Genomic DNA, 20,810 nt, shown 5'->3' on the forward strand with positions numbered 1-20,810 from the left:
CCTAGGGCTATCAGCTCTCTCCAAGATGCCAGAGAAATGCCTTAGGGGACACCTGGGGTCATGGTGAGGTGTCACAGGCAGAATTCACATCGAGTGTAAGTGTGAACGGGAAGCATCTTGCCTAGAGCTAAAAAGGGCCCACTGTGGCTCTGGGCGTGCACTAAATTCTTCTCAACGCACAGAGGTGGTGGGTTTACTGTGTGCTTCCGTGTGCTTGACTCAAAGAGCTTGCTGCACTAAGCCAGACTGCCCTGAGTCTCAATGTGGTTCTTTCACAGGCAGTGAGATCTTGGGTGGGTTCCCAGCCCCTCATCTCTAGTGCAGAACTCAGGTGGCCCCAGGCCCTTTGCACTTCCAAGCCTTTCCTCCTGACAGGCCCTTCTCTGCAGGAGCCTGATGACTCTATGCTCACTGCCTGCATGGCTACTGCTCACCTCTGGACTAGGCTCCAAAGCCACTGCTACTGTGCCCGTAACCAATCAATCTATCCTGGTCCCTTCAGGTGAGCATGTCCACTTCTCCCTCAGTGCAGACCCTGCACCTTCTAGACCTCAGGAGACTCTTCCTGGGCTCTTCAACCCCTGCCCCCGCTCCCCCTGCACAATGCCTTCCCTGCCCCTCCTCCCACATCAGTGCTTCCCTCCAGTGCCACCGGCCTCAACAGTTGCTCCTGAAACAGCCACTTTGCTTTAGTAACCCCTTTCACAAGCTCCAGTTGGCAGGGCCTCCCCTATCTTATCTCCCATCTTCAGCAGAGGCCCGGACCTATGTGCCAAGGGATAAAAAGTTACAGGGCAGGATGAAACTCTATTAGATCTCCTGGTGATACCCTGCTAGACCTCGCTTTCCAAACTTATGAGGCAGAACAGTGATCCCAAGAGACTTTAAACCATACCCTGAACAGCTGAGTTTCCCCCCTCTCCTCCAGATGTCCTGGGCTAGAGCCGGGGTGGCCTCCTTTCAGGGACCCCCACAGGGGTCTGCTGTCCCCTACGGGGTCGTTATCTCTGTAGCACCAGGCAGTTAGTCAAGAGTGGACATAGGGATGGGTTGGTTGCAGTGGGTTTGGGGGATGAGCAAGGGACAGAGCCCTGGGCTCGATCCATTCCTACCTGGTACATTGCTTATATTCAGATATCTCAACAATGTAGACTGCTCAGTAGAATGATTAGATGAGACCCTGAGGCACTCTACACAGGCTGACTGTGGAAAGCAAGTTCTGGGGGGTGTTGCTAAAGTGGGCCGTTGGGTCTGGACGAGCGGGTAAAGCTCATGCAGGAGATTGAAGAAGCACGGCCTGTCGCACGTCTCCTAACCCCTGGGGCTGTGTGCTCCATTCACCTTACACTCGACTGCTCTCCTATGGGACCCTGCCCATAGGCTCCAACCATGCTAATCTTCTGTTTATAACCCCCACCCTTTGATGAATCCCACCCCCTCTTACCTAGCTCCCTCTAGGATACTATGTTTGACCCCCTCCCAAGTCAAACTGGGACCTAAATCCTGCACTCAGCACCAAGGATCCCACTGAGAGCAGCTCCAAGAAGTGCTCACGGACTCCTGAAATAACCCCCATCATCCTTCCAGCCGAGCTGCTGGGTCCGAAGGCCTTCTCCTGCACAGTGGAGGTTGCCCTAGCTGCCTGGGAGAGCGCGAGACATGCTCCCACAGTGCCTAGCGCTGCAGTGCACTGAGGAAGCCTCCTCATTCTATCTTATTGTTGCTTGGTCATTTACACAGGGCTGTCTGTCCCCTCAGGCAGCCATTGACTGGAGCTTGGAGGCAGGAGTGAAGAATGTAAAAGCTTCTTTGGATCCTGCAGAGTTAAATCTCCAAAAGGGAGACCTCCAAACTGAAGGTGTTGGCTCCTAGTCCTGGGGTTGGGGGGCACTGGGACCTGAAGAAGCGATGGAGCCCTGGATGAGGTGAGGTGCCCTCCAGCCTAGGCACCCACTGTGGCCTTCACTAAGGGACAGGTCTGACGGACAGGCAGGGTCTGTACATGCTTATGGTGGTCAGCTCTGACATTGACTTTCTTCTTGGTCAAAGTGATCAGCAGGGACTGGAAGAGGCGTGTAAGCAAAGGCCATGGGTCCTTGTGCCTTCTCCCATGGGCCGTTTCTCACAGGGGAACCTCATAGGGGAGATTTTCCTTGTAGCTAAGTTTTGTCCAGTAGCAGTCAGGTGTGTCAGACACTGGGGCCTCCTTCAGTATCCTCTTCCTATTAAAATAATTTTGAAGGGGCTGGGGATTTAGCTCAGTGGTAGAGCGCTTACCTAGGAAGCACAAGGCCCTGGGTTCGGTCCCCAGCTCCGAAAAAAAAAGAACCAAAAAAAATAATAATAATTTTGAACGATAGTCATTAAATGAAACAAATAATAGTGGCCAGAAATGTGTGGAGGTTTTCTTTTATTGATCTTAATGTATATAATCATGTCAGTAATATATACATCTATATGTATACAAACATACAAATACATACATATACATACAAACACACTAACTGTATAAAGCAAAAGCATGATGGATTAGTGTTTTTAACTCAAGGGGAAATATCTGCAGACTGTTAGATTTTTGTGGTTGGTGGTTGGTTGGTTTTGGTGTTTGGAACAGAACCTCATGAGGCCCAAGATGACTTGAAACTCATCCTCCACATCCCAAGGATGAGATTACAGACGTGTGATACCACACACCCCTAGCTTATATTAGCAGTTTTAATATTCACATGTGGTTGTGTACTAAATTTGTTCTTTAAAGTCAGCAGTTCTGCCAGGTGTGGTGGTGGCACACCGCGGCTACCCCAGCACGCTGGAGACTGGTGCAGTTAGAGTTCGACCTGAGCTACACAGCAGGGGCGTCCCCAAAACAAACAAACAGCCGTTCAAAGTGAAGAAGCAGCTGAATCTGGAAGGCATAAATAAACCGGTAAATATTTCATGTGTGAAGTAAATTGTACGTGGCGATACTGTTTGCAGGGCTGGGGAGATGGCTCAGTGGTTTACAGTATGCACTGCTCTTCCAGAGGACCCGGGTTCTGTTCCTCCGCACCTACATTCAACAGCTCACAGGCCTGGGATGCCAGCTCACAGGGGATCCAGTGCCCTTCTCTGGGTTCCCAGGGCACCTACACTCAGATGCACACACCTGCACACAGACCTGTGTGCATATCTACAAGCAATTAAAAATTCATGAATATAAATCTTTTCAAAAGATGCAGTTTTCACATACCATTTTAAACTTAAATATTAATTAAAATGCCAGCCTTCATGTAGAACAACAGAATTAAAGGGAAATCAAATTCTCTTTCTTTTAACTTTATAAGTACCATGCTATCATTTATATCAACTATTTTTTTGTTTGTTTTGTTTGAGACAGGGTTTCAGGCTAGTCTCAAACTTGCTATGTAGCCAAGGATGACCTTGACCTTTGGCTTCTCCTAACCACTCCTACCCAGCCTGGGGTTACAGGGCTATCACTCCCCCAGTTCATGTGGTGCCAGGGATTGGCAGGACCTTGTGCATGCTAAGCAAGCACTCTTTCAGCTGAGCTACACCCCCAGCCAAATGAAATGTGTGGATGCAAACGTGCACAGCTCAGTCTTTACTCTGAAGTAAATGCACACAGGGGAGGCAGCCATTGTATAACCGAGAATTTCCTAAATTAACCGCAGTTCTTATGAGCAATAAAAAACCCACTAAGTTGAACTCACGGGGTTTATTAAAGATAAACAGCATTCCCAGCAATTACTTAGCATAGAGAGCAGCACAGACTGTACTTGGGGAGAATTCTTTTGCTGAGATTGTGTAGGGTAATAACGGCAGAGCGGTCATCAGGAGCCACCTGACCCTGTGTAGTGACTCCCTGGTAGGTCACGGAACCCCTTAGCGTCCGTGCAAGGGTGAACAGCTTGCTCTGCTCCATCTACGCCCTCCACATCCTACCCCTATATATATTCTGAGTCAGTGGAGCAAGAGAGGAGGGGACCACTGGGCCCTGAGCCCCCAGAAAAGGGAAGGGGCTGTTTACAGGTTGCCCTAGGGGTGCACAGTGATCTGGTCACTGGCCTATTGAGCAGCAGGAGCCCCGAAGTTTCCATACCTCCTCAGGCCTGCAGCTTCTCTCTGGCCTCCAGTATCATTCCTCCCCACCACCCACCACACCCCAGCCTTAATGGATGTGCCCTTCCCCCCACTTCTAGGTCTTAACGCACACCCTGTTGCCAGAAAAACTCCATTCATTTTATCCCAGCTTCAGCCAGGAGGCCTTCCATTGGGCATTTTCTGCTCACCCCTGAATACATCTCAGATGCCCCTCTTTGATCTATAGGGCACCCCGCAATGATGTTTCTTCTATCACATATTGAACTTTACCAAAGGAATGACATCACCGTGTCCACTGGTCCACCTTCTGGGGGAGAAGAGACAATGACATCACTGTGTCCACTGGTCCATCTTCTGGGGGAGAAGAGACAATGACATCACTGTGTCCACTGGTCCATCTTCTGGATGACAGGGAGAAGAGACAGTGACATCACTGTGTCCACTGGTCCATCTTCTGGATGACTGGGAGAAGAGACAGTGACATCACCGTGTCCACTGGTCCATCTTCTGGATGACTGGGAGAAGAGACAGTGACATCACCGTGTCCACTGGTCCATCTTCTGGATGACTGGGAGAAGAGACAGTGACATCACCGTGTCCACTGGTCCATCTTCTGGATGACAGGGAGAAGAGACAGTGACATCACCGTGTCCACTGGTCCATCTTCTGGATGACTGGGAGAAGAGACAGTGACATCACCGTGTCCACTGGTCCATCTTCTGGATGACAGGGAGAAGAGACAGTGACATCACCATGTCCACTGGTCCATCTTCTGGATGACTGGGAGAAGAGACAGTGACATCACCGTGTCCACTGGTCCATCTTCTGGGGGAGAAGAGACAGTGACATCACCGTGTCCACTGGTCCATCTTCCAGGGGAGAAGAGACAGTGACATCACTGTGTCCACTGGTCCATCTTCTGGATGACTGGGAGAAGAGACAGTGACATTACCGTGTCCACTGGTCCATCTTCTGGATGACTGGGAGAAGAGACAGTGACATCACCGTGTCCACTGGTCCATCTTCTGGGGGAGAAGAGACAGTGACATCACCATGTCCACTGGTCCATCTTCTGGATGACTGGGAGAACAGACTCTACTTGATTGCTCTGGTGTGTATTCAGCAACTAGCAGAGGGTTGGGCCAGGTCTCAGAAGTGAGTGAACAGCTTTCTTCTTTGATCTGCTAAATCTACCCTAGGAAGGAAAACACATCCCCTCCCTGATCTAATTGGGAGTTTTCCAATCCTCTTCCTTCTCCAGGGGCCAGTTAGGTAACAGATCCAGGATGGAGGCCAGAGCCTGAGCCAGCAGAGAAAAGAGGGTGCACAGACCACTAAGTAGGAGACTACATGCTGAAGGCAGTCATAGGGATGGGTGTTTGGGAAGCTTGGCTGTCTAGGAGGCTGGTGTGAGCTCCTCCCTCAGCAAGTGGAGCCCAGAACCTGCTTCTGGGGTAGATAAGTTTCCTTCCAGGCCACAGGCTTGGGGATCTCATAGGCAAGCATTTCCTCTGAAAGAGAAATGACTAAAATAAAAACACTGAGGCACTCAGGACTGATCAGGAGGACCATACTTAGGGCAGGGGTGACACTCAGGGCTGTGTTCCATGCCCAGCACTGAGGGGAAAGAGGGGAAAGAGAAGGAGGATGGGGAAGAAGGAGGAAGGGGAAGAAGGAGGAGGAGGGGGGAGGAGAAGGAAAAGAAGGAGGGGAAGAAGAAGGATGAGGAGGAGGGGGAAGAGGAGGAAGATGAGGATGAGGAAGAGGAGAAGGAAGAGGAGGGGGGAGGAAGAGGATGAGGACAAAGAGAAGGAGGAGGAAGAGGAGGAGGAGGAGGAAGAAGATGAGGATGAGGAAGAGGGGAAGGAAGAGGAGGGGGAGGAGGAGGATGAGGACAAAGAGAAGGAGGAGGAGGAGGAGGAAGAGGAGAAGGAAGAGGAGGGGGAGGAGGAGGAGGAAGAGGAGGGGGAGGAGGAGGAGGAAGAGGAGAAGGAAGAGGAGGGGGAGGAGGAGGAGGAAGAGGAGGGGGAGGAGGAGGAGGAAGAGGAGAAGGAAGAGGAGGGGGAGGAGGAGGAGGAAGAGGAGGGGGAGGAGGAGGAGGAAGAAGAGGAGGAGGAGGAGGAAGAGGAGGAGGAGGAGGAGGAAGAGGAGGGGGAGGAGGAGGATGAGGACAAAGAGAAGGAGGAGGAGGAGGAAGAGGAGAAGGAAGAGGAGGGGGAGGAGGAGGAGGAGGAAGAAGAGGAGGAGGAGGAGGAAGAAGAGGAGGAGGAGGAAGAGGAGGAAGAGGAGGAGGATGAGGACAAAGAGAAGGAGGAGGAGGAGGAAGAGGAGAAGGAAGAGGAGGGGGAGGAGGAGGAGGAGGAAGAAGAGGAGGAGGAGGAGGAAGAAGAGGAGGAGGAGGAGGAGGAGGAGGAGGAGGAGGAAGAGGAGGAGGAGGAGGAGGAGATTATTGTTCTTGGTGACGAGGCTTCTAGCACTGCTCTGAATATGGAGCTCTGACTATTCAGCCCCTCAATTGCTTGCTTGTGCCGCTTGCTTCTCTCCCTCCATCTCAGGCAGCGAGACTCTGGGGCCATGGAGGAGTTGGTCCTCTGAGCCAAAATCAGTACCCAGTCTTTTCTATTGTCTCATTCTGACCCCCGACAGCTCCCCCTGAAGAAAGAGGCACATGGGGAGGAGGGTCACGAACGCTAGCTTCTGTCTCACCTGCGGGTAAACCTATTCCTCTGCTTTCTAAACACCGTGGCTTTCAGCCTCACAGCAAAGTCTACCCTCTCCCAGACACAAACCGCAAGCCCGAAGGCTCTGTTTCTCAGCCTGGCTGACTCCCGCCGAGCGCCCAGCTCCCGCACATGCAGCGGGAGCCCTCGTCCTTGCATGACTCAGCAAGCTTCGGCCCTCTGGTTCTGAATCTCACAGCTTCTTTTCCAACCTCATTATGTGCTAATGAGTTAATTATCCTCCTCCAGTCCCACACAGAAAAGGCCGTGCGTCACAGTAGCTTAGCCTCATACCTAAGTGTGCCTGGCAGGCTGAATAGGACCAGAGGTTTGCTGTGACCTTGCCTGCCATGGCTGCTGGGTCAGGGGATGGATTTGTGCCTGTACACACATAGTCACAGACATACACACACATACACATACACACAGTATTTTTAGTCAGGACCCAGTATGATAAGGGTCATTATTCTCCCTGGACCAGATAGCCGTGGGTCAATGCGTGCTGTGGCAGACCAGGCCCTGGACCATAGGACAGCCTCCTTCTTGGGTATCTTAAGTGACAGCACTGGAGAGCCTTCCCTCCCATCCTCCTGAGCAATCTAAAACCTCAAACTTCTGTAATCACTTTCACAAGAACTGTGTACCCGCCATGGTGGAGCCACCGGCCACAGGCCTGATTGGATCTCTTTATCTGCTCTACTCCAACTGTCCCACAAGACAGGGGACACAGCAAGGCTCAGGCTTGGCTGACCTGCCCTTGTCCCCAGGGGTGCTTTGGAAAGGGGATTATTTGCTCTAGTGTCACTTTGAGAACACTGAGATGTGCATGGAAAAGGAGCTAGCCCAAACCTTAGTGACAGCATACTGTGCCAGAGGCCTGTGTGTGTGTGTGTGTGTGTGTGTGTGTGTGTGTCTGTGTCTGTGTCTGTGTCTGTGACTGTGTATGTCTGTGTGTGTGTATGCATGTGTGTGTCTGTGACTGTGTGTGTCTGTGTACATGTGTGTGTATATGTGTGTGACTGTGTGTGTTTCTATGTGTGTGACTGTGTGTGTCTGTGTGTGTTTCTTTAACTGTGTGTGTCTGTGTGTGTTTCTGTGTGTGTCTGGGTATATGTGTATGTGTCTCTATGTCTGTGACTGTGTGTCTGTATGTCTGTGACTTTGTGTGTTTCTATGTGTGTCTCTGTGTGCCTATATGTCTGTGTCTTTGTGTGTCTGTGTGTGTGTGTGTTTGCATGTGTCTGTGTGTGTATGTCTGTGTGTCTATATATGGGTGTCTATGTGTGTGTGTATGTCTGTATATGGGTGTTTGTATATGTGTGTTTGTGTATATGCCTGCGTGCGTGTGTGTGTGTGTGTGTGTGTGTGTGTGTGTGTGTGTGCACGAGTTTCTGTAAAAGACAGCTGAACTCTCCACTTCTACTAATCAAGCCTGAAAATGCAACTTGAGGCTCTGGAGAGCTGGGTTGGGTCCCGCACTACTCTCACTTCCATCATGGCCTGACTCACTTGTGTGGCTTTGAGAAAAAACTTGACTTCTCTGAACTGCTAATCAAGTCAGTGCTAATTCTGCAGCTGGTCTGGAGAGACCTTCCCCATACTGCCTCCTGGATGAGGATTGTGTAGTCTGGCTGTTCAGCTTGTGGAGAAAGGGGTTGGTAGGAATCTGAGAGGGAGGCCTGCATCCTCCTCAGCTCCCCTGGGCTCACATGTGTTTAATAAAGAACCAGCATAGGGCGAGGGAGAGCTTGCTGCTTGAACAGGAAGACCCAAGTTCAATCCCTAGAAGCCACCTAGACACCAGGCATCGAGGTCTAAACAGGGTTCCTCAAGCTAAGAGCACTTGCTGCTCTCACAGAAGGCCAAAGTCAGTACCCAGGTTAGGAAGCTCAGAACCGCTTGTAATTCTAATTCCAGGGAATCTGATGCCTTCTATGGGTACCAGGCACACCATGATGCACATACATATGTGCAGGCACTCACTTTTTTAAAAAACACGATCCCCCTGCATAGCCCTGGCTGTCCCAGAATTTACTACATAGAACTTACAAAGATCTACCTCGCTCTGCCTCGCACGTGCTGGGATTGAAAGTATGCCCCACCATGCCCAGCTACACACACATTTAAAAAAAGGTTTTTGTCTGTCCGTCTGTCTGTTTGTTTGTTTATTGAGACAGGGTTTCTCTGTGTAGCCCTGGCTGATCTGGAACTCTCTGTAGACCAGGCTGAGCTGGCCTGGAACTCAGAGATTCATCTACCTCTGTCTCCCAAGTGCTGAGACTAAAAGTCTATGCCACTTTCGCCCGGCCCACGGGGTTTTTTTTTTGTTGTTGTTGTTGTTGTTTCTGTTTTTGTCTTTGTTTTTGTTGTTGTTGTTGTTTTTTAAGCCAGGAGAGGCAGCACCCCTGTGTTGGGGAGACAGAGGCAGAGTAACCCTGAGGTATGATGGCCACTGAATCTAATCAGCAGTCCCAAGTTCTAATGAAAGTGCTTGGCTTGTCTCAAAACCAAAGTGGCAAAGCTCCTAGCCCCCACACCAGGCAGTTCAACCCAGTAACGCCAACTCCAGGAGCTCTTGTACCCCCTCTTAGTAGGTACGGCACCCACATGCACAAACAGACTCCCAATTTCAAAATTTAAAAAAAAATTTAAGATTTAAAACAAGATTGACAGTGTCTAAGGAAAAATATTCAAGGTTGACATCTGACCTACACACACACACACACACACACACACACACACACACATCACACACACACACACACACACACACCACATAGATGCACATTCACACATGCCAGTGCACACATATAACCAACACAGTTCCTCTATAAGAAAAGGCCCACAGTGGTGCGTTTTTGCATTTTAGCATTTCAAAACATATAAAATCATGAATGTCAGAGCCAGACTGTAAAACGACAGTTTAATCGGGAGAAGATGTTGGGGTTGCAAACCAGCCTGCATTTGACTCTCCAGGCGGCGCACTCTGGTCTCGCTGAGTTACATCAGTCCCATAAAGGGGGAAGCTTTGTCTAATTTCCACGAAGCCTTCAAACGTGTCCCACTGCCACACTGAGTGACAAAATCAAATTTTAAAGGCATTCGGCTTCTGCTGAGAGGCACGGAGAGGTGTTTAACCTAATACTTAAAGTCACCCCACAACCTTTCAGAGAAACTGGAGGCTGAACTCTCTAGCTTCATGTCAGATCATATCATTTGAGAATCTAGAGTAGAGGCAAGATCCAGAGAAGAGTCATGTTGCAGCCACCCCCTGGTCTTAGGAGCTTCTTTGTCATCCTGAAGGAGGGATATTCCACTTCGCTTTTTCCATCTTCCTACATCAACATAGGCAGCGGATGCTGTAAAGACAGAGGAAGCTGAAAGAGCAGACCTCTCCCCACACTCACCTGAGACACCTGGACCGCCCAATTCTGACTTCTCTTCTGACTTTCTCAGTTCTCGTAGTATCATGCATTACACATAATCTGTGGTAGACCACCCTGATACACAGGTACACACACATGCATGTACAGACATGCGCGCATACACATACACACATATACACACACATACATGTACACATATGCATACACATATACACACATATACACACATCCACACACATACATAAACACACTACACACATGCACACACATACATGTACACACATGCATGCACACACACATACATACATGCACACACATACATATACACATGTATGCACACACATATACACATATACACACATACCACACACATGCACACATATACATGTACACACATGTATGCACACTCATACACACATAAACACACCACATACATGCACACACATGTACATACACATACATGCACATATATGTATGCATATACACAACACACATATAGATGCACACACATACACACCACACACATATATACACATGCACACAATACACAGGTACATATACAATACATACACACATACACATGTATGCATATACATACACATATGCACACACACACACACACACACACACACACACACACGCAGTGACCTAATAGTTGAAAAACACTATTTCAAGGAGGAGGGACTTACAGCAGCCCAAGGTCTTAGGGACTTCAGTGTACAGTCCTTGACTCTGCTCCTTCTGGGCCCATGATGAGGCAGATCATCATGACAGTGAAAGTGTGTGCTGGAAGAGGTTCACTAGGCCTGGTGGCTGCCAGGGAGTGAGGAAAGGGCTGCACAGAAGATAGAACAGTCAAAGGCACATCCACATGGACCTTCTTCCTACATCAGGCTTGCCCTCTTAAAGTTGTCAGAACCTCCCAAACAGTGCTACCAAGCCTTGAGTACCTGAGCCAGACTGGGGGTGGGAGGAGGGACGGTGTTCATAACTGTAATACAAGTAGCACATACAAACACACCGAGAAAGACAGAGACAGACAGGCAGGCAGGCAGGCAGGCAGGCAGAAAGTCAGGAAGGCAGGTAGGCAGGCAGGCAGAGCAAGTTTTGAAGAGACAAATCGAGTGCATACATTAGCCAGGGAATATTTTATTTAACGTCACTGAGGATTGCCAGGCTATGATGACAAGAAAGTGTTTTGTAGTTTTATTTTGCTTATGAATTCTCCAGAGAAAATGACTCCCCTGTGACTTGCATGGGGACATCTTGCCCTGCCTATGTTGTGCCTCTGCATCTGTCAGGAGCACATCCAGGGCAGAAGCCATTGTCTTTGACTGCCCTGGTGTCCTCCTCCCTCCCAGAGGTGCCATTGGATGGTGCCACTCAGGGATGTTCTTGCTGCTTTCAGGGTGGGCAGCATTGGGAGGATCTCCGTATTTGTCTCGGTCTTCTTCCCAGCTCCCTCAACACTTGCTCTGGTGCCTACTGGGTGTTCTGCCATGGATACCACCACAAGCATCCCCTCAGAGTACCTCAGATCTTGGGGCTCCTGACCAAGGGTAGAATGGTCTCTCTTCCTTGCCTTAGCCTAAACGAAGCCAGGAACTTTTCCAATGAACCCACAGCAAAATGAATAAATAAACTAGGACTGAATGAGTACATTGCAGACACTCAAAGTAAACACTTGCTCAATAAATGGTTACGACACATGAGCATCCAGGCACAACTAAGGACAAATGGACTGCATGGCGCCATTTAAAGGATGCTATTCCATTTGGTAGAAGACCATACTGAAGGTATCAGGCCACATCCATCATCCCTCTCTTGGAACAACCCTACCCACACCCCTTGCTGAAGGGGGACAGAGTAATGATACTTACACTGAATAGTCCCCCAGGCACTGGGACATGTGGCCCAACCTCACCGTGTGACACAAGCTATAGTCATTTGAGAGGAGGGACCCTCAGTTGAGAAAATGCCACCATACAATTGGGCTGCAGGAATACCTGTAGGGCATTTTGGTCCTCAGTTCTCTATAAGAAAGCAGGTTGAGCAAGCCATGGTGAGCAAATCAGTAAGCAGCATCCCTCCGTGGCCTCTGAATGAGCTCCTGCCTCCAGGTTACTGTCCTGTTTACGTTTCTGTCCTGACTTCCTTCAGCGATGGACCAGAGACTTGGAGGTGTAAGCCAAATAGACCTTGTCCTCCCCAAGTTGTTTTAGTCATGGTGTTTCGTCAAAGCAATAGTCACCCTAAGACACCCGACTAATCAAAGATGTAATTAGAAGCCTGATAGACCATCGAGGCAGCTGCAGGAAGTAAAAACCAAGTCCCGTTTGGAACAATGATCCCCATTTTTGCCTTTATGCAGGATAGTTACACTGGGACGAGAAGGTGAAGTGAGAAAGGAAGGAACTCATTCCTTAGGGCTTCTTGCTCCCACAGAAGACTCTTTTATGTCTAGGAGATCTTTCTGTCCTTGTTAATTTTTGTGGCATGTGTGTATGGACATGTTTATACATGTTCTCACGTATGCATGCTAAAGTAAATGTACATATAATGTCTATGCATATGGTGGCCAGAATTCAAGGCTGGGTCTTCCTCAATCACTCTTCACATTACTTTTTAGGACAAATCTCTCATCTAACCTGGAGATTAGCGACATGGCTAGACTGCCCGGCTAGCACGGCTCAGAGGTCCTCCTGCCTCTGCCTCTCATCACTGGAATTACAGATGCATGCATCCACACCCAGCATTTTTACATGGCTTCTGGGGTTCAACCTGGGTCTTCAATAGACTGAACCTTCTCCCTAGCCCATAGACCTACAAACAACAACAACACCCTTAATTTGGACTTGTCTGTGATCCAACCTTCCTTGCAATGTAAACCATAACCTATTCTCTTTAACCTGACACCCTTTCACATTTGATATGGAGGAAAGAGAGAATAGTGTGTAGCAGATGAAAACATAGCAGTGACTTGGAAAAGGAATAGCCCTGGGTGGCTGGAAAGGCAGTTTAGTCTACAAATCAAAACGCGGCACTAAGACCCAAATTCAAATATATAAAAGTGAATGACAGGGAAAACAAATTATTGACTAAATTAGCGGGTGTTCTGATCACAATTTGCAAGAAATTGTTGCCTATGAAAATAAAGGTGGAGGGGGGACAGCAGCCAGTAGCCAGACTCCTATCAACCACATTGAATATGGGTTTCACATTTTGGATGTGGTGGATAGCCACCCTCACTGTACCCCTCCTCTGTGTGCCTGTTTCACACCACAGAGGATTTCTGGACACTTCAATGCATGATTCAGCAGACAGAAGAAACATGTTTGTGTCCAGTGATGAGCAGTAACGCTTCTCACATTCTATGTCCTGCATAGCAATTTTTTGCACCCTGTTTAGATCTTCACAGATCTAAACCTTGTCAATATCATTGATTGAAGCCAGGTTGGTGAAGCTGACCTGAGAACTCAAGACCTGAGAGTTGAGGTAGGACATCCACGGTCACCAGTTTGCTGTGAAAGATCAGAGCTCCTATATAGGACTAGGAGTGCCACATAGGTCCTACCCCATGCTCTGGACTCAGAACAACAAAGTGTTTAGAAGAGAGGTGACACACAGAATAGTCTTCTGGGGGGATGACATCATCACAAAAGAGAAGTTTCCATCTGTCAGAGGAGGGACAAAGAGGTTATGACTGTTGATGGACAAGCAGCATTTCTAGTCACTGTGGCAGTGTTAGAATACTTTTCACAAACTTTTAACCACAAAGAGAACATTTCCTTTTATCCTAAAGAGTCAAGTTACTGAGTTTCCTGGGATTGAAGCAACTTAAGGGAGAAGAGGGTTGTAATGGTTCACAGCTTCAGAAAATAGTCTATCATTGTGAGGAAGGCATGGTGGGTGAAGCAACTTGGTCTTTAATGGCAGGAGTGTGGGGTGATGGGAACAAGGTACCTGATTACAATGTAATGGTGCATTGAGAATCTGAGAGTCCTTGAAGTGGGGGGTTAGGATAGAGTATCCAAGGCCTGTGACAATAACTCATGTCAGAGAAGAGGATCCTAGATCCCAAAGGTTCTACAACCTCCCAAAATAGTTATGCCAGTTACCCCCTGGGGTCCAAGTGTCCAAATAGCTGAGCTTGTCTAAAACAGCTTAGACTCAAGCCATAACAGTTACTAGATTTCAGAACAGATCCTTTACAAAGACAGGCTGTGAAAACATGCTTAAACTGTAAAAAGAGAGGACGCATACTTCCAAAATAATTAGATCACAGGAAAGTACCTTAACCATAGTTACTCTTTTCTGCAAACTGTCAGGTGCATCCCTAGTCTCCTCAGTGCTGCCTGCATCTCCTGGTTCCTGAGCGTGTAGATCATGGGGTTGAGCATGGGGGTCATGACCGTGTGGCTGATGGATACAGCCTTGTCCATGGGGAAGGGGGTGAAGGGCCGGGCATACAGGTAAATGCTTGGAATGAAGATCATAGACACCACAATGATGTGGGTGGTGCAGGTGGACGCCACCTTCCTCCTCGCTTCTCCAGAATGCGACCTCAGCATCACCAGGATGACCAAGTAGGAGATCAGAAGGAGAAAGAACCAGATGACATCCAGCATTCCACTGTTGGAGATCATGAGGAGCTCCAGGAGGGAGGTGTCAGTGCAGGCAAGTCTCAGCACTTGGGGGACATCACAGTAGAAGTTATCCAGGATGTTGGGGCCACAGAAGGGCAATGGGAGCATTAAAGACAGCTGGACAATCGAGTGGACAAATCCCACAATCCATGCTGTCACCACCAATACCACACAGTGTCGGGTGTTCATGATGGTGACATAGTGGAGGGGCCGTGAGATAGCCACAAGGCGATCATAGGCCATCACAGAGAGGAAGAAGACCATGGCCCCTCCCAGGAAGTGGAAGAAGAAGACCTGTGCCATGCAGCCTCGGTAGGAGATGGTCTTCTTCTCAGAGAGGAAGTCCACCAGCATCTTGGGGGCAGTGACTGAGGAGAAGCAGAGGTCTAAGACGGCGAGATTGCGGAGCAAGAAGTACATAGGCGTGTGGAGCCTGGGGTCTGAGGAAACCGTGACTATGATGAGGAGGTTTCCCACCACGGTCGTGCTGTAGACACACAAGAACACCAGAAACAGGAAGAACTGGAGCTCCCAGATCTCTGAGAAGCCCAGGAAGATGAACTCTGACACCCATGTGAGGTTCTCTGGTTCCATGGGGTGTTCTGCAGGAACCTAAAGGAAGTGGCTAATGGATAACAAATGCATGAAGTGACTCCCTGCCCTGTTAGCACGCAGGGGCTCAGACTGAGTTGTTTGATATGATGGGCATCATCATGCAAAGACCGTGGTACCACCTACCTCATCTCTGAAGAGGTGACAAGTCCTGGAATACACATTCGTGTATTATCTTAAAGCCATCCAGAAAGATCTGCAACTTTCCCTCCCAACATCCACACAGTGATGAGAAGACAGAGTGAGGTGCTCTGGAATGAACCAAGTGTTGCTTCTGGTTTGTTTGTTTTTTTCCCCAGAGTTAACCAGGAATGAGTAACTCATGTCTTTGGAATTTCAGTTCCAACATGTGAAGCTGGGAATGGAAAAGGCTTTCTTTCCTGGGCTTCCTGTTGGAGTGAGTGGAACGACACATTTGAAACTCCTACAAGTGGTGCTGGGATAAGCAGTCACCCTCAGTGAGCCTTCAGTGTGTCCCCGTGTACATCTCTCTCCGCCTTCCAGCCTGCAGACTTTTGGGCTTGCGTTCACACAGCATTTAGACAGTGGCGACACTTCTCTGTGTCTGTTTTTACAGTACAAGTTGTAAGTTCCGGGGAACATGGATGTAGTTCTCAAAATTCATTTGTTCCTAGCACTGGGCTTCTTGGTAGTAGGCAGTATTTATTAAGCACCTGCTGTTGCTTGCAGGGTGGGTGAATGATTGTAGAACATGTGGGTCCTTGTAGAGGTGCCTCTGCATACAGCTGAATGTTGGTATGGAGTTGCTTCTCACTCCCTCAGACAGGAGCCTCTTGCTTGGTGAGACGTCACGGGATGTGGGTAACAACGGTGAGACGGAAATTGAGACGTCCAAGCAAGTAAGCGATAGACGCTGAGTGTTGCTGGAAGGGACACATGAAGCACTTTTGAAAGGATATCACTTTCACAGGACGTCGCAGGAGCTAAGAAAGGGGGAGGAGCTGGATGCAAGGAAGTGGGAAGAGATGAAGTGAAGGAAGAGGTCGAGGAGGGGAAACAGAATACACAGAGCAGAAGACGGAGTGGACAGTGGAGGGAGCGGACAGGGATGGACACATTGAGACAAGCTGGGGTAGAGAGGCAGAGGCAGCGTGAGGGGTGCAGGCTCCTAACTCCCCTGTCCACGCTTACCCTCTCCAGCCTCTCTTCTCTGCTCTACCGCAGTCTATTTACTCTGGGGACCGTTATCTTCTACTCCCCCTGCCCCCATGTTTGCACCTCATCCTCCCTTCCCACAGCTGCCTTCTGAATGAGTGGGGCCTTCTTGAATGTGGATCTGACGGTTTTCGATGTCGCTCTAGTGCTTACACCTCCACCTCCTAGCGGCTACCTACAGTGCTCTGTGCATAGAGCTGAGATAGAAACACACATGCATTTCTTATGAGGCTATAAATGTCCATTTAACTTTGCAATGATGTCACCAAGTTGCTATCTTATCTAAAGAATAGATGGTTTCCATTTGGTTATTTCCATATCCTTCACAGTAATTCCTGGTTGGTTTTTTTGTTTTTTGTTTTTTTTTTTTCAAATAAATGAGAGAATTCTTCATCCTTGAGGTCCAAAGACACTTTAGAAACACCCCACCATGGCACTTAGAATTTTCTCTGTGCCTCCATCAACTACATTTTAAATTCTTTAACACTGTGAACCTAGCGGCAACCAGAACAACTTAGAAGTTGGTTCAGCGTTAGCTCACTTCGTGGTGAATTAGCCATTAATAATGTGAGCTTGCTGTGTGTAGCCGTGTCCAGAATTTTGTATTGATTTTCCCTTAAAAGATATTAAGTTTTCAGCGCCCTCCCTCTGAGTCCTAGGGTCAGTCCTGTGCTCAGATGTCACCACATGGAACCTGGGAGCCTGTTATTAACACCACAGCAGCCGCTCCTGCTGCGCCTGCTGTCCCTAGATGGATTCTCCTCAAGTGCACGCCACTTACTTACTCCCGCCTACTGGCAAACATTTGCAAAGTCCTTCCAACAGCTGATCAGGGTTCGGGAGGCAAACCCCTTCCTCTCACCTTGCCTCAGCCCAGCATGGGACGCCATGGCTTACACCTTCTTGGAGGTCCTTTGCCATGGCTTCTGTTTTCCAGTCCTGAGCCATCCCTCAAGTGTGCTACCTGTGTGGGGCCCTGGAGGGACAGGGCAGGGACTATCCCAGGGGGAGACTGTAGGACAGGGCTTAGGAGGCCAGCTGGGCTCATTACTACGGAGACCTGTGCAGCAGTGTGGGACTTATTAAAAAAAACAAAACAAAGTTTCTCTCTGTCTCAGAGCGTATGTTCTCTGAGGGATCTTCCTTGGGGGCCCAAAGCACCAAAAGCATTGAGAAGTTTGGAGATTTGTGCCATGTACAGTTTGCTGACCAGCCGCCGAAAGGACGAGTGGGTCTTCAACAGAAGGAGATTCTCTGGGAGTTTGAGAATGTGTCTCTTAGCTGAGTAATTCTTAACCTTGAGAGAATTGCTTCCATACTCTAAATTTTCTTATTGTAAAACTGTTCACTATTTTATTTTTAATGTAATCATATATTTTTATCATTTTTTGAAAGATTTATTTATTTTATTTATATGAGTAAACTGTAGCTGTCTTCAGACACACCAGAAGAGGGCATCAGATTTCATTACAGGTGGTTGTGAGCCACCATGTGGGTGCTGGGAATTGAACTCAGGACCTCTGGAAGTGCTCTTAACCACTGAGCCATCTCTCCAGTCTGGTTTTTTTTTTTATCATTTCTGTTTCTGTCTGTTCATGCACATGTTTGTGTACACACACATGCATGCATACGTTTGTGTATGTGCATACGCGCACGCGCGCACACACACACACACACACACACACACACACACACACACACAGGGATCCGAGGGTCAGCCTTCTTCTGTGATGTGGGTTGTGAGGCTTTGCAGCAATGCCTTGACCTGATAAACCATTTCACTGTCCCAAAACTGTTTAATGTAATACCACAACCACTGCCAGGTTTATAAGAAGGAATACAATAAAGAGTGAGGGGTGTCATCAAGAAATACTGGGGCCTTCTGATTTATTGCTGGGATAAGGCCCTCCCTTCCCTGTTCACTTGGGATAACACGAGACATTTCAGATGTCAAGTCATCCTATTTAAATCTCATTCCCTGTTGCAAATTGCTAAGCGCTTTGCTAGTCTCTTCATGGCTGCCTGCATCTCCTGGTTCCTGAGCGTGTAGATCATGGGGTTGAGCATGGGGGTCATGACCGTGTGGCTGATGGACATGGCCTTGTCCATGGGGAAGGGGGTGAAGGGCCGGGCATACAGGTAAATGCTTGGAATGAAGATCATAGACACCACAATGATGTGGGTGGTACAGGTGGATGCCACCTTCCTCCTCGCTTCTCCAGAATGCGACCTCAGCATCACCAGGATGACCAAGTAGGAGATCAGAAGGAGAAAGAACCAGATGACATCCAGCATTCCACTGTTGGAGATCATGAGGAACTCCAGGAGGGAGGTGTCAGTGCAGGCAAGTCTCAGCACTTGGGGGACATCACAGTAGAAGTTATCCAGGATGTTGGGGCCACAGAAGGGCAATGGGAGCATCAGACACAGCTGGACAATGGAATGCGCAAAGCCTCCTACCCAGGCAGCAACCACCAGTCCCATACAAAGCTGGGTGTTCATGATGGTGACATAGTGGAGGGGCCGTGAGATAGCCACAAGGCGATCATAGGCCATCACAGAGAGGAAGAAGACCATGGCCCCTCCCAGGAAGTGGAAGAAGAAGACCTGTGCCATGCAGCCTCGGTAGGAGATGGTCTTCTTCTCAGAGAGGAAGTCCACCAGCATCTTGGGGGCAGTGACTGAGGAGAAGCAGAGGTCTAAGACAGCGAGATTGCGGAGCAAGAAGTACATAGGCGTGTGGAGCCTGGGGTCTGAGGAAACCGTGACTATGATGAGGAGGTTTCCCACCACGGTCGTGCTGTAGACACACAAGAACACCAGAAACAGGAAGAACTGGAGCTCCCAGATCTCTGAGAAGCCCAGGAAGATGAACTCTGACACCCATGTGAGGTTCTCTGGTTCCATGGGGTGTTCTGCAGGAACCTAAAGGAAGTGGCTAATGGATAACAAATGCATGAAGTGACTCCCTGCCCTGTTAGCACGCAGGGGCTCAGATGAATTGTTCATATCCATATGATGGGCATTATCATGGGAAGACCATGATGCTCCTTGCTTCCTTCTCTCTGAAGAATCAGTAAGTGGGTATTGGTGCACACGTTCAGGAGACAGTGTTTTAGTTTTGTATTTGTTTGCTTTGTTTCTAGAGACAGGGTCTTGTAACTCAGACTGTCATCAAATCAGATCCTCCTGTCTCAGCCTTTCCAGCGCTGTGCTGACAGTGTGTGGTACATGACTAGTTCCACAGATGCCTTAAAGCCACACAGAAGAGTTTGCCACCTGCCTGTCTAAGTCTGCAAGGCAGTGGGAAGACACTGAGTGAGAGCCTCTCTCGAGTAAATTTCTGGTTTTATTTTCCTTGAGACTTCAGCAAAAGCGGGTGTTTTATTAGGATCCCAACAGGCACATCAGTAAAGTGGGAGCATCAACAACAAAGCTTCATTTTCTCATTTTCTGTGGGATAAACAGAAAGGCACACATAAATTCCGATAACTGCCGGGAGTAGTGCGCATGCTCAGTGTGCTCTGCGGGCTGGTCTCCAGCCTCCCGTATTCCGTTCTTTACTTGTTTGTATCAGTTTTGATATATTTAACACATCCCAGTGTTAACAAACCTTTCATGTTGCTAATGCTTCCTCCTCAACTCAATCACGTGGTCCTGGGAACAAGGGTTTGGCTTCCAACTTTATTTGTTCCAAACAGTGCCCAGGACCAAATAATAGAATGTACTTAGCATGGAGCTGTTGGTGGGGCAGGGTAAACAAATAGTCATAGGATGAAGAGTTTCTTGTTGTCCTGGGGTCACTATTGCTATGGTGAAGCACCATGACCAAAAGCAACTTGGGGAGGAAGGGTTTCCTTCACTCACAGTTCCATATAACCATCCATTATCAAAAGCAATGAGGGCAAGAACTCAAGCAGGGCAGGAACCTGGAGGCTAGAGCTGATGCTTGGTTACTCCTAATGGCTTGCTAAGTCTTCCTTCTTATAGAACCCAGGGCCACCAGCCCAGGGATGGCACCACCCAGAATGTTGGACCCTCCACTAATTAGGAAAATGAACCAAGCTCTGGGGACCTGTCCGAGGTGGTATTCAACTCAGGCACACATTATATCCATTGCAATCTTATGAACAAAATTGTGCATGGTTAGAACAATACTTTTGTGGCAA

The 20,810-nt window shown here is 48.6% G+C and overlaps 2 protein-coding genes across 2 annotated transcripts; both read right to left on the bottom strand.

The window, feature by feature from the left end:
* Positions 1-14,511: 14,511 nt before the first annotated feature.
* Positions 14,512-15,447, bottom strand: Or4d2b (olfactory receptor family 4 subfamily D member 2B). The gene has a single exon (NM_001000039.1). The coding sequence runs from the start codon at positions 15,445-15,447 to the stop codon at positions 14,512-14,514; it is 936 nt and encodes a 311-aa protein (NP_001000039.1).
* A 3,165-nt stretch (positions 15,448-18,612) lies between these two features.
* Positions 18,613-19,548, bottom strand: Or4d2 (olfactory receptor family 4 subfamily D member 2). The gene has a single exon (NM_001000040.1). The coding sequence runs from the start codon at positions 19,546-19,548 to the stop codon at positions 18,613-18,615; it is 936 nt and encodes a 311-aa protein (NP_001000040.1).
* Between the last annotated feature and the right edge of the window lie 1,262 nt (positions 19,549-20,810).

Source organism: Rattus norvegicus, chromosome 10, assembly GCF_036323735.1.
Source record: "Rattus norvegicus strain BN/NHsdMcwi chromosome 10, GRCr8, whole genome shotgun sequence".
Lineage (NCBI taxonomy): Eukaryota > Metazoa > Chordata > Mammalia > Rodentia > Muridae > Rattus > Rattus norvegicus.